Source organism: Cricetulus griseus, chromosome X, assembly GCF_003668045.3.
Source record: "Cricetulus griseus strain 17A/GY chromosome X, alternate assembly CriGri-PICRH-1.0, whole genome shotgun sequence".
In the NCBI taxonomy this organism is placed as follows: domain Eukaryota; kingdom Metazoa; phylum Chordata; class Mammalia; order Rodentia; family Cricetidae; genus Cricetulus; species Cricetulus griseus.
Window position 1 is genome coordinate 99149073 of NC_048604.1, and position 15994 is coordinate 99165066.

Sequence of the window (15994 nt, forward strand, 5' to 3'; positions counted from 1 at the left end):
AAGTAATTTATTAATACAGCAGCTGATTTAACCCTATGATCATAACAGGTTTATAGATAATGAAAAGGCAGCTGATTAAAATGTAATGTCAGTTACTGATAGGCTGGCAAGATGGCTTAGTAAGTAGAGGTGCCTGTTTGTACAAGGCTGAAGACCTGAATTTGAATAGAAGGAAATGGAAACTGAAAGTTTTTCTATGATCTCCACACAAGAGCCAAGGCCATGTACTCTGCCCCCCCTCAATAGTAAATAAAAAAGTAAAAAATTAAAGAAAACAACAGCTAACAAAACCTTGGGGACCAGTAAGATTGCTCTCAGTAGGTAGAGGTACTTGCTAAGCAAGCCTGTAACCTGAGTTTTATCCTCAGAATCCATGTAAAGGTGGAAGGAGAGAACTGACTCCACAGTTATGCTCTGATCTTCACGTATGTACCATGACACTGTACACGTGTGCCTCCACATACATCACACACACACACAATAATAATAATTAATACAGTAATTTTGGAGACTGAATAGATTGCTTGGTGGGTTAGAGTACTTATTGTCTGAGCATGAAGACTTAGGTTCAAATCCTCAGAATCTATATAAGAAGACTGGCATGGTTGTACACTCAAACCTGTGTCCCCAGCAGTGTGGTGGGGCAAAGAGGAGCATTGGGGTTTACTGACTAGCAGCCTATCTCTTGGGTCAGAGAGAGTCCATCTCAAGTGGTAAGATCGAGAGCAATAGAAGACACCCTACATTCATCACTGGAATTCATGAAACCACACACACACATGCACCTACTCACACATGTGAACCCACTCTTACACATACATACAAAATACAAAAAAGGAAAAATATTCTTTGCTATTTAGAGGTAAAAAGTTACCGTTATTCCGTGAAGCATCATTTTTCATGCAACTCACCAGATTCCGTGGAATAGTAGCATTCCTTTCAGGGTAGAGGAAGACAAAGTCCATGTTCAAGTTCCAACATCACACCACCTTGCTTTGATTGTGCCACTGTAATGAGTCAAAACAACATTTCATAAGAACATATAAGATCCACAGCTGTCAATACAATGATGCATCCTTGTAATTGCAGCACTTGGGAGTTGGAAGCTGGAGAATCAAGAGTTCAAGGTCATTCTTGGTTATTCAGTGAGTTTGAGGACAACCTGGGCTACATGACATCCTGTCTCAAAAAAAAACCCACACCAAAAAACAAGGTTCAAATCTAAGTAAAATGTGTGCCACTTATTAAAATACTTCAGCATTAGTCGTTAATATTGGTGGTATTAGGTATATTTAAAATCTTTCTTTTTGCTTCTCCATATTTTCTTCTTTTTATTATTTTATGTGTATGAGTGTTTTGCCTGTATGTTTGTCTGTATGCCACATGTGTGCAATGCAGTGCCCTTGGGTATATATGTACATGAGACAAAAAGATCACTGAGAAACAATAACTGTTCAGAGAAGACAAGTTTTTTTTTTCTCTTTGGAAATGAATGTTGTGCACTGGATGAGACTCAGTATTTTATTTTATTTGTTTTTCGAGACCAGGGTTTCTCTGTGTAACAGTTCTGGCTGTCCTGGAACTCACTATGTAGACCAGGCTGACCTCCAACTCACTGAGATCCGCCTGCCTCTGCCTCCCAAGTGTTGGGATTAAAGGCGTGCACCACCAATGCCCAGCAGTATTTTAGTGTTTCTTTGACCTCGATCCTAGTCATGTCCATGCAAGAGCATATGTGAATTTATTACTTTTATTAAGTGCAAGACCAAAGGCAAATTGAATCAGATATCTGTATGTCTAACCCAGGGCCTTTGTGCCCTGATTGAAATCTCTGTTAAATCTCTATCTGTGTGTGTATTGACTTTTCCTTCTCAAGATAACTTCATCTGTTTTTTTCAGGGTGGGAGTAGTTAGGTCAGCACTTCCCTTAGGGAAATTTCCATTGCATCTAACAGTGACCTTGCTAGAATGGCTGAGCTGGCTGCCTCTTCCTCTGGGGCAGCTTTTCCTCTCTCAAGTGTCCTTGGTGCCAAGGTGGAGGAGATGGTAAAAGCCTTCCTCAGGTGGGTTGAGCTAACAGAAAGGGGACATCTCCAACCAATATCCCACCCTTACTATGTCTCTCAAAGTGCTACAGAAGTGACCTGTTCATGGCTTCCACTTTTATGCTTTAAAACCAAAATGTCCTATTTGACATCAGAGACGTGCAATCTATTCCTTGCATTTATGACTTTCCAGGAAGGAAGTGCCAGAAGGGGAGAGAGGAAAGCCCACGCATAGAGCACAGGGGACTTCTATTGGCATTGTTGGTGGGAAGCCCACCTGGGGAGAGCTTTTCATCCCTAGTGTCTCAATCCTCAGAGTATCTCAATGCTTGCTTGTAATTTCAGTTTTGACCTATTAGGTCTAGAGCTTGCCCTAATAGGACATGACCTTTTGGGGCATACTGACTCAGTATGATGGTGACAGGGTTAAAGGTAGGTCAGGGTAGCTGGGAAAGGGACAGCCATTCCACTCATACAATTGCTGCCACCGACTTTAACGCCCAGTCCTCTGGTGCCTCGTATGTGAGATGATTGTCACCACTGTGAGGATTTGAGAAATAAACCAGGGAGACTAGTTCACAGTAAGCAGCTCTTAGTCCTTGTTAAATAGTTGCACTGAAGAATGTAGTCACTAGCACCATGTTGCAACTTAAACAGAAGTAAATTACATTTTCTTAGCAGTTCTAGCCCCTTTTAAAGAGGTTAATATTCACTTGTACCTAGTGGCACCAGGACAGAGCATTGTCGGTAGTGACATCATCATCATCATCATCATCATCATCATCATCATCATCATCACCATCTTCATCATCACCATCCAGTGATCATTATATTGGGAAATGAGGCTTCATATCATTAATATTGAGCTTTAGACAACAGCCAGGCATCCTTAGGGTTCAACAGAACTGTCTTCTTGTTGGGGACTGTTTACCAAGCAACATGTCTAGGAAAGTGCGCCCTTTTCTCACCAGAGATGAAAAGAAGTTGCAATTGTTTCCCAAATATGATAGCCTATGTGTGAATCAGAAAGGGCACAAAGTTTATGCCAAAGAACACCTCCAGGGAGGACTCAGAGCTCTCCACCATGAGCTAACCCAGACAACTACAGGAGGCATGGGGAGGGTTCTGATTATGTCAGCAAAGGAAACATTCTTCTGAGTAGTGTTTGGGGAAAAAACAACTAACTGGTTTCCCAAATAGATTTTCGTAAATAACTGACAGGAGATGGTCCTTGTCTATGGAAGTATTAACCCAGCTGATGAGTGTTAATTATTAAACCTTTTAGATGGTGGCTCGCTGATTTCTCTGCTCCCCTAATCCGGGTCACAGAATAGTTAAAGCAGCTTTAAGTGGAGAGTGGATTTTTTTTTTTCTCAGTCTGTCTTCTGTTTTCGACTCTGAAAGAATGTTGTGGCTGCTCCTTTTCCTGGTGACTGCTATTCATGCTGAACTCTGTCATCCAGGTATGTAGCCTTGAAACTTAAAAAGTAAATTAACAGCTTCCTAAATGCTTTCGAAGTCATTGAGTGAAAAACAACCAAAGGATTTTTTTCTAAGTCTGCAGACATGTAGATTGAAAGTTGAACCTATGAATCTTAGGATTTGAAATGTAAACGATTTAATATGATTTTCACCAAAGTTGCAGGGGTACTGGGGCAGATCAATTGTAGTTCTTTGTTATGTTCATCTGGGCTGTATTAAACACTAGTATTTATTGGCCCTGTTTTCTCAGTTTATCCTAATTTCCTGCTCTTTGTTGGTGTTGTTTTTTCTCTGGCAGATGCAGAAAATGCCTTTAAAGTAAGACTTAGCATCAGAACCGCTCTTGGAGATAAAGCAGTAAGTGAACACCTGCCGGTTCATTTCGGATTCTGTTTTCTACTAGCTTGGGGCTTTCTCTAATAATTGGCTTCTCTGGGTAGTGACCTTATCTTGAGTCTTTCAGTCTGATCTTTTCCCCAAGCTAGATTACAGTAAAATGGGACTCACTGATAGAATGGGTTTTCTTATAGTGCTTGATCAGTAGTCAGTGATTGAAAGGAGGTGGGAAAAAATGGTGTTGCATAAAATAGGTTTGAACACTTGAACATCTCAATCCAGTAATATGGAGCAAAGGGACGGTGTGATATATGTGTATTATGTCTAGGTTAAGTCTGTTTTTCACCATTGTGGGTGTTTAAATTCTACCAGCCTGTTTGCTAGTCATCAAAAAGAAAGATGGGTGCTACCAACAAAGAAATAGTTAACAGTACAAAATTTTCCAGTTCCTGTGCAAAGCTTCCATTCCTCCCAGCTATGAAAGTGACAGTATGAAAATTGTGCATATAAAAATCATAGAAGTTAAAAAATCCTCACAGAGCCTATAAGGGGTGGAAGAATAGTTGTATTGAATTAAGGAGATGCTATTGTCTAATTCTAGTGTCAGTTTCTCCATGTGGTCTGAATTTTATTTTAAACTAGTAGGTGATATTAGTATCTCAAACTGCAAACAAACAAATCCCAGATAGCTAAAGGAATTCAGAGGTATTGTATTTGCCTTATTTTTCATTATTCATCTGAGAAGTAACCGTTGTTATGATAGCAAACATTTATTATGACATTGCTTTACTTTCTAGTCAGGACTGTTCTAAGTACTTGACTCCTAACAGCTTATTTACCCCTTATCCTCTTGTGTACATGCGTGCACATTCTCATAGAATGAGCGAAAGCAGGTTCAAAGACATGTGATTGACAATCTCAAGCCAGTAAATGGCAGAAGTGAGATTCAAACACAGGTAGATTGACTGCAGGGACCCTACTCCCTACCAGTGTATAAGATTTCTTATCCCAGGATCCTTAGAGTTGGCTAGAAGCTGGGGTTGCAATGGCAGCTAACAATGGGCTTGTCTGTGCCCTGCGGACCTTATTATAGTGAGGGAATCACTTGTCCATTAAATACTCAGCAAGCCAAATGCAAATATGTCATCTTGAGAAGTATCACAAGAAGGAAAGGTGTACAGGGGCTCTGGTCTTAGCAGGAACCTCAGTACCAGATACTTCTGCAATGTCTAAAATAGCCACAAGCAGACATTAGAGCAGAGAAGAAGGAACGGCAGAGGGCCATCACCTATGAACATAGCAATTATCATGAGAAGGAGCTTAGTGAGCATGAAGGATGGGAGGTCTATGTCTGGAAATGAAGCTGTGAGGAAGAACATGGCATTTAAGGACCTTGAAAAAAGGGGACTGCAAGGGGAATTTGTGCTATGGTGGCAGGGTGTGTGTGGGGGTGGGTGAGGATGTTGTTTCAAGACAGAGGAACTGTTTAAAGCATCAAATGCTGTCGAGAGGCCAAACTCATTGTGTGAGGCAATCTGAAGGTCAATGAGGAATTTAGAGAGAGCTGCTTTATTTTTCAAGACAGGGCTTCTCCATGTAACAACCCTAGCTGTCCTGGAACTCACTCTATAGACCACGCTGGCCTCAAATTCATAGAGATCTGCCTGCCACTGCCTCCCAAATGCTGGGATTAAATCATGCGCCACTGCCACTTGGCTTGAAGGAGCTGTTTTTGTAAAGTGATGGAACTGAAAGTCAGATGTTGGAGGGGGTTAAAATAAGTAGGATAAGTTGGGGGTGAACATGCAGAAAATAGAGGTAACTTCTCTAAGAACTTTGCCTGGGGTAGGAAGGTGGGGTTGTACTTCAGTTGGTAGAGTGCTTGCCTAGCATGTGTGAGGCCCTGGGTTCCATATCTAACACCCTGTAAACCAGGCCTGGTAGCACTCAGGAGGTAGAGGCAGAAGGATCAGAAGTTCACAGTCAGCTGGGCAGTGGTGGCGCACACTTAATCCTAGGACTTGGAAGGCAGAAGCCGACAGATCTCTGCGAGTTCGAAGCCAGCCTAGTCTACAGAGCTATTTCCAGGACAGGCTCCAAAGCCACACAGAGAAACCCTGTCTCAATGCCCCCTATTCCCCAAAAAAGAAATTTGCAGCCATTCTTCATTACACAGTGAGCTTGGAATATATGAGGCTTTGTGCCAAAAGAAAGAGAAAAACAGAATTCTGGCTGGGAAAGGTTGGAGAGAGCTAGCAGTCAGAAGATCAATCAGAGCCATAGGTTTTCACTGTTGTTTTAGTGGGAACAAGTTGAGCATTAGTAAAGTCAGTGGACAGGCTCCGGCAAGACTTGAGTACACAGAAGAAACTGACACTGTTTCAAGCCCGAGAAGGGAGGTGGAGAAAAGCATTCCTAGCACACATGTGGAGATTATCCATTATCAGGAGGAAGGGGCTGGGATGTGTGTCAGTGGTGGAAGTTTTGTTTCTTTGTCTTAGTAGGAGGAGGGAGTTTAAATTGATAAGCTGAGACATTATCTATAAATTACAAAAGCAGGGTTAGGGATATAGCTTAGTGGAAGTTGCTTGCCAAGCAAGGGAAAAGCCCCAGGTTCAGTCTTCAGCTCTGTGGGTTGGAGGGACTATAAAACCCAGAGAGTCAAGGTAGCAGGGAAAGTGTTTGATTGGGGGAGGGGTGTAGGATTTGAAGATGTCTTGGGACACACAATTGTCTTGACACAAAGAACTTATGGAGAACTCTAAGAGGTGAGCAGGTAATTTGGGGGTAGGGCATCATAAATTTATAATTAAACAAGCCTTGTTTTGTGACTTTTAATCATTCAACTAAAATGTGAGGTGTCACATGTAGGCAGAAGTAAAGTGACACAGGATCTTGAGTCCTTGGAGACAAGGAATCAGAGATGACAGGTTCATACATGCAGCAAATATGCACCATGTGGCCTGTGAAGTCACAAGTGGACTCTAACAATACATTCAGTTTCATATATGTAGGTGTCTATATGCCAAGTATCTGGACCACAGGTATGTAAAGTGCTATGAGCCCTCTTGTACATGTCTCTTCTGAGTGCTATTTTGGTCTGTGGATATTAAGCCAGGATTGTAACTCTTAGTAACTCTCCTTATCCTTTCTTCAGTTGTACATTTTTTTCTAATTACTATTATGTGTGGCTTGCTTTGCCTGCAAAGTGTCTCTGAAACACTGTGGAAGGTGGAGCACAGATGTGATATGAGTGATACACAAGCTTTTAGTCTTTTCCTCCACTCACGTTGGTTCTGTTGGCTCAATACCCAACACAAAGCAGCACTGCTTAGTCCCTTCCTGATCTCAATAGCTGTGAGCTTTACTCCATGGCCTAAACGAGACTGCTGCTGACAAAGCTCAAGCTCACTTTGTAAGAGACACTAAGGAAGCCTCTCCCAAGATCCAAAATGCAATTTAAAGCCATGCAGAACTTTGGCAAGTTCTGGCTAGCATTTCATTTTTGTTTGGCACACATACATTCTCATTTATACTTGAGCAGTCTCCTTTCCCATCTCCACATCCTCACAACAAGGCTTCCCATGTGTGTATAAATGTATACACATTTGTAATATTGTATATTAAATTATATGCACATGTAATATATATGTATACTTATCTTTTAAGTTAAGATTTAGTTCTATGTGCCTCTCTCTCTCTCTCTCTCTCTCTCTCTCTCTCTCTCTCTCTCTCTTTCTGTATTTGTGTATGGGTATCTATGGAGATCTGTAGAGTATGTCAGATTCTCCAGAGCTGGAGTTACAGGTGATTATGAGCCACCCAAAGTGGGTGCTGGGAACTGAACTCAGGTCCTCTGGAACAACACTATGTACTCTTATCTGCTGAGCCATCATCTCTCTAGCCTTGTATGTATGATTTTTATTAGACAAGGTCTCAATATGCAGTTGGGGCTGGCCTGGAACTCTATAAGGACCAGGCTGCCCTTGAGCTTGCAGCGATTCTGCTAGCTCTCCCCCTGGGTCCTAAGGTTATTGTAAACCTGTGCCATTGCTTGGCAAGTGGACAGGCTTTTTGTTGTTGCTGTTTTGTTTTTGTGATACCGGGAATTAAATTCAGGACCTCATGAATGCAAGGCAAGCATTCTACCAACCAAGATATTACTCCAGCCCTGATTAATGTTTTTCTGCTATTTTAACTGTACCAGTTTTTATTTATATTTTTGCTCAATTATTTTATTAGAATATATCATTTAAAAATGTCTATTGCCAGGTGGTAATGGCGAACACCTTTAATCCCAGAAGGCAGAGGCAGAGGCAGAGGCAGAGGCAGAGGCAGAGGCAGAGGCAGAGGCAGAGGCAGAGGCAGAGCAGAGGCAGAGGCAGAGGCAGAGGCAGAGGCAGAGGCAGAGGCAGAGGCAGAGGCAGAGGCAGAGGCAGGAAGATCTCTGTGAGGTCTACAGAGTGAGTTCTAGGAAGCCAGGCAACACAGAGAAAACCTGTCTCAAAAAAGCAAAAAAAAAAAAAAATTAAGATCAAGGCACTGAAATAGTTAATACTTTTTAAACTTTCATAGTATAATATAAAAGAAAAAGTTAATATGAAGTAGGGAAAAGTGGGGATATTTGAGGAGTTGAAAAGAAGGGGTAGATTTAATTAAAACACATTACATTCTTGTAGAAACTACTCAAATAACATTTTTTCACATTACTTTAAAAAATCAAAGGAGGGGGGCCAGTAAGATAGTTCAGGAGGTGAGGGCACTTGCCATCAAGCCAAATAACCAGAGTTTAATCCTCAGGACCCACCCACATAGTGGAAGGACAGAACTGATACCCTAAATTATCCCAAATTACCTCAAATTATCTGATTTCTACGTGTGTGTGTGTGTGTGTGTGTGTGTGTGTGTGTGTGTGTGTGTGTGTGTGTATGTGTGTGTGCACAAAAACATACATGAAGTAAATAAGTACAAATGTAGTGTAAATATTTTTAAAAGATTGAAGGAAGGTAGCTGAGCATGATGATTTGCATCTGTAGTTCCAGCACTTGGGAGGTTGGCATTGTTGGATTGCTTAAATCTAGGAGTTCAAAACCAGCCTGGGCAATATAGTGAAACCGTTTCAGAAAAAAAAATGAAAGAGTATTTCAGATAATGTCTGAGGTTGGCATTAAAATACAACACTTAGCGCTTGTACTCGACATAAAAAGAGACTGAGTTTTCTTCTTGATGGCATTTGACTGCAGCAATCTTAGGCAGTACTGAAAGAAAGGGGTAAAGTAGAAGTGCATGAAGAAAGTTCCAACACTACTGGTTAACTTATGGGGCTAGGGAGATGGCTCAGTGAGTAAAGAATCTACCATGCAACCATGGAGACCTGACTTCAGATCACCAGCAGTTCCCTCCACCCCCATACACAAAAAGCTTAGTGCTGTGGCAGATGTTGATGGGGGCCAAAGACAGGAGGCCCTTGGATCTTTCTAGCCAGTCAGTCTAGACAAAGTGGTAAGCTCCAGGTTCAGAGACCATGTCTCAAAATAAGGAGGAGCCAGGTGTGGAGGCACATATCTTTAGTTCCAGCATCTGGGAGGCAAAGATAGGCACATTTCTGAGTTGGGGACCAGCCTGGTCTACATGTCTAGTTCCAGGCTAGCCAGGGTTACATATTGAGACCTTGTCTGAAAACACAAACAAAAAATGTGGAGTTCAGTAAAGAAAGATACTCAATATCTATAACTTTTCATTCATACACAAATATGCTTATACATACACCACATATGCACCCACACAAATAAAATTAAGATACACAGACATTATGAAGGTACTTAGGAAAAAAGAATATACCCTTCTTGTCCAGGGAAGGTTACCAGGGAATACATTTCCTGCTGTTGTTTAGGATTATCTATTTTTATTTACAGTTCCTTCCTTACCATGAGAAGAGGACAAGAGCAGTAATGATAAAATACATTTTTTCCATTTCAGTGTGAACCCAAATTCTAGCAATGTTCTTATGATATACAGGATGAGTTGTAGAAATATCAAGTTTGTTGACAGATTAGTGGCATTGCAGGGTCAAGAAAAGAGAGTACAAAAGGAAATACACCAAAATTGGAATTAAAAATGTGAGTTGCCTTGATCTCCAGTGGGGGGGGGAGAGAAAACAAGAAGGAAGGTGATTGGATGCACCACCAAATGGACAGTTTTCCCCCAACCCTATTCACTTCTACTTTCTTTTCCCCTTCTCTTTCAGTATGTCTGGGACACAGATGAAGAATATCTCTTCAGAGCAATGGTGGCATTCTCCATGAGAAAAGTTCCCAACAGAGAAACAACAGAGTAAGCCAACATCATGACATCTCACGTTTGAGATAATGCATTATTTCACATTTCTATCTTGAAAACAATTTAGTAACCACAAGATTTAAGGGACCAGTATTTCTGTTTATTTGTTCATTATTTATTTGACTATTTATTTGTGTGTGTGTGTGTGTGTGTGTGTGTGTGTGCATCATGGTGTGCAAGTGGAAGCCAGAGGATATCTTGTGGAAGTTGGTTCTCTCCTTCTACCGTGTGGGGGCAGGGGGTCAAATTCAGAATCCCAGGCTTGGCAGCAAATGTCTTTAATCACTGAGCCATCTCTCCAGCCCTTGCTTTGCTTTGAGACTTTGTATATAATCTTGCTTGGCCTGGAACTTGCTATGGAGCCTAGGCTGGTCTGGAACTTGTGGCAATCCTTCTGCCTCAGTCTTCCAAGTGCTGGGGTAACAGGCACGAGAGACCATGCCTGAGACCTGAATTTTTATGGAACATTTAAAAGAACTTTTTGCAACGGAGCAAAGATTATAATTTGTCATATTCCCTTTGTTCAACAGGTGATCTGACTATCAATGACCATGGTCAAAATTATAGTTGTATGTCTTTTATGTCACAAGCATTCTACATGTCCAGTGTACACATATAATTTTTCTTACAAAGAGCTAGGTAATATCAAAGAAATCTACCCTTCTTTAAAAAGTAACTTAAATATGGATAGACTATTTCTGCATTGGTATATATCAGAATATCTTGTTACTTTTCTTAAAAGTACTTAATATAAACTATTAATAGGGATTTTTTTGAGACAGGGTCTCACAATGTAGTCTTGGCCAGACCAGGCTAGCCTGGAACTCACGGAGATCTGTCTGCCCTGTGGGATTAAATGTGCTTGCCACTATGCCTGGACAGTTTTAATAGTTTTACTTTTGTTTCCCTGTTCTTCTGGAGGAACCTTCTCGGTGTATGTGCTTCTTCCCTTTTCTATTAGTAATTAGATTACACCCTAGTGGCTGTCTGATTCCTGCCTCAGTTGCCTCCAGTTGAGAGAAGAAATGACTGGTTGAGCTGGATGGAGTATCTGAGCATGGGTTCCCATTTCTCTGGGAGCAAGCTTGCCCCGTCTGCTCCCACCAGGCTTTCCTAGTAGAACTATCAGTCTGTGCTTGCTGTGTACAGTTAAGGAGCACTTAGATTGGAAGATGCCACATTGTACAGCCTGCTAAGTATCTTATGTATTGCCCAAGCAGGTGATTTTACCTAGGTCAGTTCAGCTCTACCAAAGGCAGTTATGGTTGAAATTATTTCGTTTCAGGATTTTTGTTGTTTTGAGACAGGGTCTCATATGGTCTGGACTGGCCTTGAATTCATTAAGTAGCAGAAGATGGTCTTGAACTCTTGATTCTTTTGTCTCAGCCTCCTGAGTACTGGAATTACAGGCATGCATCACCCACTTCTGGCTTTATTTCAGGACTTTTTTTTAAGAGTAGGAAGAAAATTTGCCTGGGGATTAAATAGCCTCCAGCTAACTAGTCTTTTTATCCTCCCCCTCCCCCAACTGCTTTACTAAAGAATTCCAACTTCTCTATAATTCAGAGCCTGGAGAAGAGGATTACTATCAGTTGATTTCTCTCAGATTCTCAATATCCAATGTGAGTATAAAAACTGAAAAGGAAACTGGGCATAATGACACACATCTTTAATCCCGGCACTCTAAAGGCAGAAGCCTTCGATCTCTGTGAGTTTGAGGCCAGTCTGGTTTATAAAAGGACTTTCAGGTCAACTAGGCCTACAGAGTGAAACCCTGTCTTATGTGTGTGTGTGTGTGTGTGTGTGTGTGTGTGTGTGTGTGTGTGTGTGTGTGTGTGTACATAAGTGTACATGTGTGTGAAATCCAGGACTTGATATCAGGTGTCTTCCTGTCTTGTTCTTATTTTTTTCAACACTGAGCCTGGAGCTCAAGGATTGGCTAGATTGGCTAGCCAGCAAGCTCCAAGATACATTGCCTCTTTTGTCTTCCCAGCGCTAGAGTTATAGACACATGCCACCACACCCAGCTCTGCCAAGGGTGCTGGAGACCTGAACTCACGTTCTCATGATCGTGTGGCAGGTACTTTAACAATTAGGCTACCTCCCCAATTCTCACACATCTGTACTTAAAAATAAACATTCACAAAAGTTTTTTTTAAGAAAATTTATAGAAAAACAAAATTTTGCCCTAAATTCTCTCCATTCTTTATCAAAATTTAATGAAAAATATATTTAATGACATTTTAAATTTCTTCTTTGAAAATATCACACACCTATGCACTGCATTTTGATTATATTCATCCATGATTGCTCCCCCCTTCCCTCCAGCATTGCAAGTTTTAAAAACAGAAATAAGAGAGATGGATAGAGGGCTCAGCAGTGAAAAGTGCACACTATTCTTGTAGAATACATCAATTCAGTTCTTAGCTCTCACATAGGCTCTCACACTTCCTGTAACTCCAGCTCTAGAGGATCTGATGCCCTCTTTGGCCTCTGTGGGGACATGTGAACAACAATCACACAGACATACACACATAACGCTATTAAAGATAAAAATAGATCTAAATAAAAACAAGGTGATCGAATTGCAAAGGTTCAAAAGGAAAGAAAGCACTTACTGTCTCATAGTGCTAAAATGAGTGTCTCTTTTGTTTACTAGCTTTCCCTGTCAGCAAGTTCTATACTTTGCTGTGTCCCTGGCACTGTGACTTACCCCATGTGCCTACATTTCATCTGCTTAATGACTCTGTGAGTTCAGGGCTAGCCTCCTTTAAAGAGAGAGTTCCAGGACAGGTAGGGCTATACAGAGAAGCCCTGTCTCAAAAAACCAAAAAGAAGGAAAAGAAATTGGAATTTCCCTAGGAATCTCATGTTGTGAGAAGGAAAAGGCACCAGTTGAGGGGGATGAGACTGAAGCCCAGACAAGGATGGACCAACAATAGTCAGGACCACACCTTAACAGAGACTGGCAGATATGCATATCCTTGAACTTCTATTTAAACTTTGATCTCACTTTGGGGCCCCCAAGATGGACTTTGGGGCTTTCCTGGATCTCTTTGTCTCTTTTCTAATGCGGCCATGTCCAATAAATCCCCCTTTCTGCTTTCCACTTTTAATTGACTCTTTCAATTGGCTTATTGAGGATAGCTGTTTGGGCTTGACTTGGGGCACAGGTCTGACTCTTTTTCCAATATCATTTAAGCCGGATTTACTGCAACAGGAATTCCAAAGTGTTCTAAGCTGTTTTCAACGATATGATGCAAAGTGTTCTAAGTTGTTTTCAAGGAAGCTATGATCTAAGTTTAGTCTAGTTTTCCGGCAAACAGACATTTAACTACATATTACACTAACAAGGCTTTTAAGAAAATTTATCACTTTTAGCAAGATAGGGAGAAGTCTGTTGAAGGCATTGCTTTCTCTTTCTAAGTAGCATAGAGCATGTAATGAATTTCTTGCTCTACTTAACTGTCCAAGGTTAAGTCTTGTGACCTAAAAAGGAACAATGTGTTCTTGTATCCATGGAAAGGTAAGGGGATTACCTGTCTCGTGCTTGCAGCCCAGCTCACTTTTAGTCCTGATTTTCAGAAACAAGAGCCTAATTCTTACCACCCGTTGGCTTTGTTTGGCCTCATTGATGAGAAATAACTATGGAGCCAATTTGCAGGGAATTGCCTTCGGGTCAGCATTTCATACATTTAAGGAGACCGAGGGAGTATTTGCAACTTCTTTTTAGTGAGTTGCTGAAAGAAGATATTCATGTAGATGTTAATATTGGTCAAGGACTGGAGAGATGACTCAGTGGTTAAGAGCACTTATTGCTCTTGTAGAGGATCCAGGTTCAGTTCCCAGCACCCACATGGTGGTTCGTAACTATCCATAACCCCAGTTACACAGAACCTGATGTCCTCTTCTGATCCCTATGGGCACCAGGGTGTGCATGGTAGTTAATCCCAAAGATGGGAGGAGAAAGACTACTGACCCAAATCATCATGGGCAAATTAATTAAAACAAGCATTTAATCAAAGCAAGCTTTTTAAAAACATCACACACCTGGGCTGCCTCCCTCTAAGGCAGGGTTCCAGAGGTCAGCATTGAATGTGAGGAAGACAAGGCTTTTACAGCTCAGGGGTTGGGGGTTTCCAAATGGAGGATTTGACTGGCAAAATTGGTGGGCTCACAGGAGCAGAGCATAAGCACAACAAGTTAGTCCTAATGAGCTCCTGAAACAGACTTGGTTAGAAGGTGGGCATAACAAGGTAGCCATTGATGTGAGATGTCCTTCTGTATACTGTGAATGTGTTGCTTTTATTGGTTGCTGAATAAATCTGTTTTGGCCTTTGGCAGGGCAGAATATAGCTAGGTGGGAAATTCAAACAGAGATAGACAGAGAGAAAGAAAGCAGAGTCAAGGAGATGCCATGTAGCCACTGAAAGGGTAAGATGACAGAGCATTACCAGTAAGCTATGGCCATGTGGTGATACACAGATTATTAAAAAATGGATTAATTTATAAAAGAGAACTAGCCAGTAATGAACCTGAGCCATTGGCCAAACAATTATATTTAATATTAGCCTCTGAGTGATTATTTCATAAGCAGCTGCAGGGACCAGCGAGTGGGAGAGAAACCAGTCCGGTGGGACAGAGAAAAATGTTCAGTTACAAGTCAAAGCAACAGGTAGTCATAACAAGGTAGACATAGGTGGTCATATAACCTTTTGAAACAAAGGCATGATTGCCATTCCTAGGACAGGCAGTACAGAACCATTTGTACTTAAGATTACAGGTGGAGCATAGTCCAATCCCTGAGAAACAGAGGTTTAATCATAAACAAGAATGAACCTAGTTTGTCTTTACTAAAAGATGGCTTTTATGCCAAAGATGGAGGCAGGCTGGTTCTTTAGTACACACAGACATTCATGCTGGCAAAACGCTTAAAAGAAAATCAGGCTGGGCAGTTGTGGCACACACTTTAAATCCCAGCACACAGGAGGCAGAGGCAGGCAGTGAGTTCCGAGGCCAGCCTGATCTACAGAGTGAGTGCCAGGACAGACCCATCCGTTTTTAAAATTTCTGAGATAACAGGATTTGTATTTAGTTGTGATAAAATTGATTCAATTTGATTTGTTTTATTTTTTTGAGACAGGATTTTTCTGTGTAGCCCTGGCTGTTAATGGCAAAAGCCATTAACCACTGATCCCATTCTCCAGCTCTTATCCTTTTGTTAAAAATATGTCGTTCTACTTCAAAGGTTTCTAACAAGTGATTATTTTGGCCTTCGGAGGATGTTTTTGCAATATCTGGAAGCTTTTTTGATCATCACAACTGGAAGCTAAGAAGAGGCCAAGTTTGCTGCTAAGAGAATATGCACCCCTTCTCCTCAATTATCTGGCTTGATTGTGCTGAGTTATTTCTTTCTAGTAGTATTCCTTTGATAACAGGTGTCATATTTATTTTATCCATGCCTCTTTATTGATGGACATTTACATTGTTCCAATTCTCTGCTTCAGTGAAGAGTGCTAGCAAGACTATCCTCATCAGTGACCCTGTTTATTGTGTGTGCATGTAAGAATTTCTGACAGTTACACTCTATCCTTCTAGAAAATACTTCCAAATAATGATCCAGAGGGGCTCGACCCATTGGCTTTTTCATAGCTTCTTGAGATTTCATTTCTACACACCTTGCCAGTCCTTGGTATTTTTTAAATTTAAACTTGGGGGAGGGGGTGGACAGATGGTTCAGCAGTTAGGAGCATTTCCTGCTCTTCCAGAGGACCTGAATTAGGTTTCCCCGA

At 41.2% G+C, this 15994-nt stretch overlaps 1 protein-coding gene across 2 annotated transcripts in view; it reads left to right on the forward strand.

Annotated features, from left to right (window-relative positions):
* Positions 1–3450: 3450 nt before the first annotated feature.
* Cltrn (collectrin, amino acid transport regulator) overlaps positions 3451–15994 on the forward strand; it is a 29344-nt gene continuing 16800 nt past the window's right edge. Inside the window, exons 1-3 of one of the 2 annotated variants that reach the window (XM_027432592.2) lie at positions 3451–3508; positions 3826–3884; positions 10111–10196. In XM_027432592.2, coding sequence (XP_027288393.1) covers positions 3451–3508; positions 3826–3884; positions 10111–10196 — 203 coding nt within the window. Of the gene's footprint in view, positions 3509–3825; positions 3885–10110; positions 10197–15994 lie in introns of those variants that run through there. The other variant, XM_035449839.1, reaches the window with a different exon arrangement.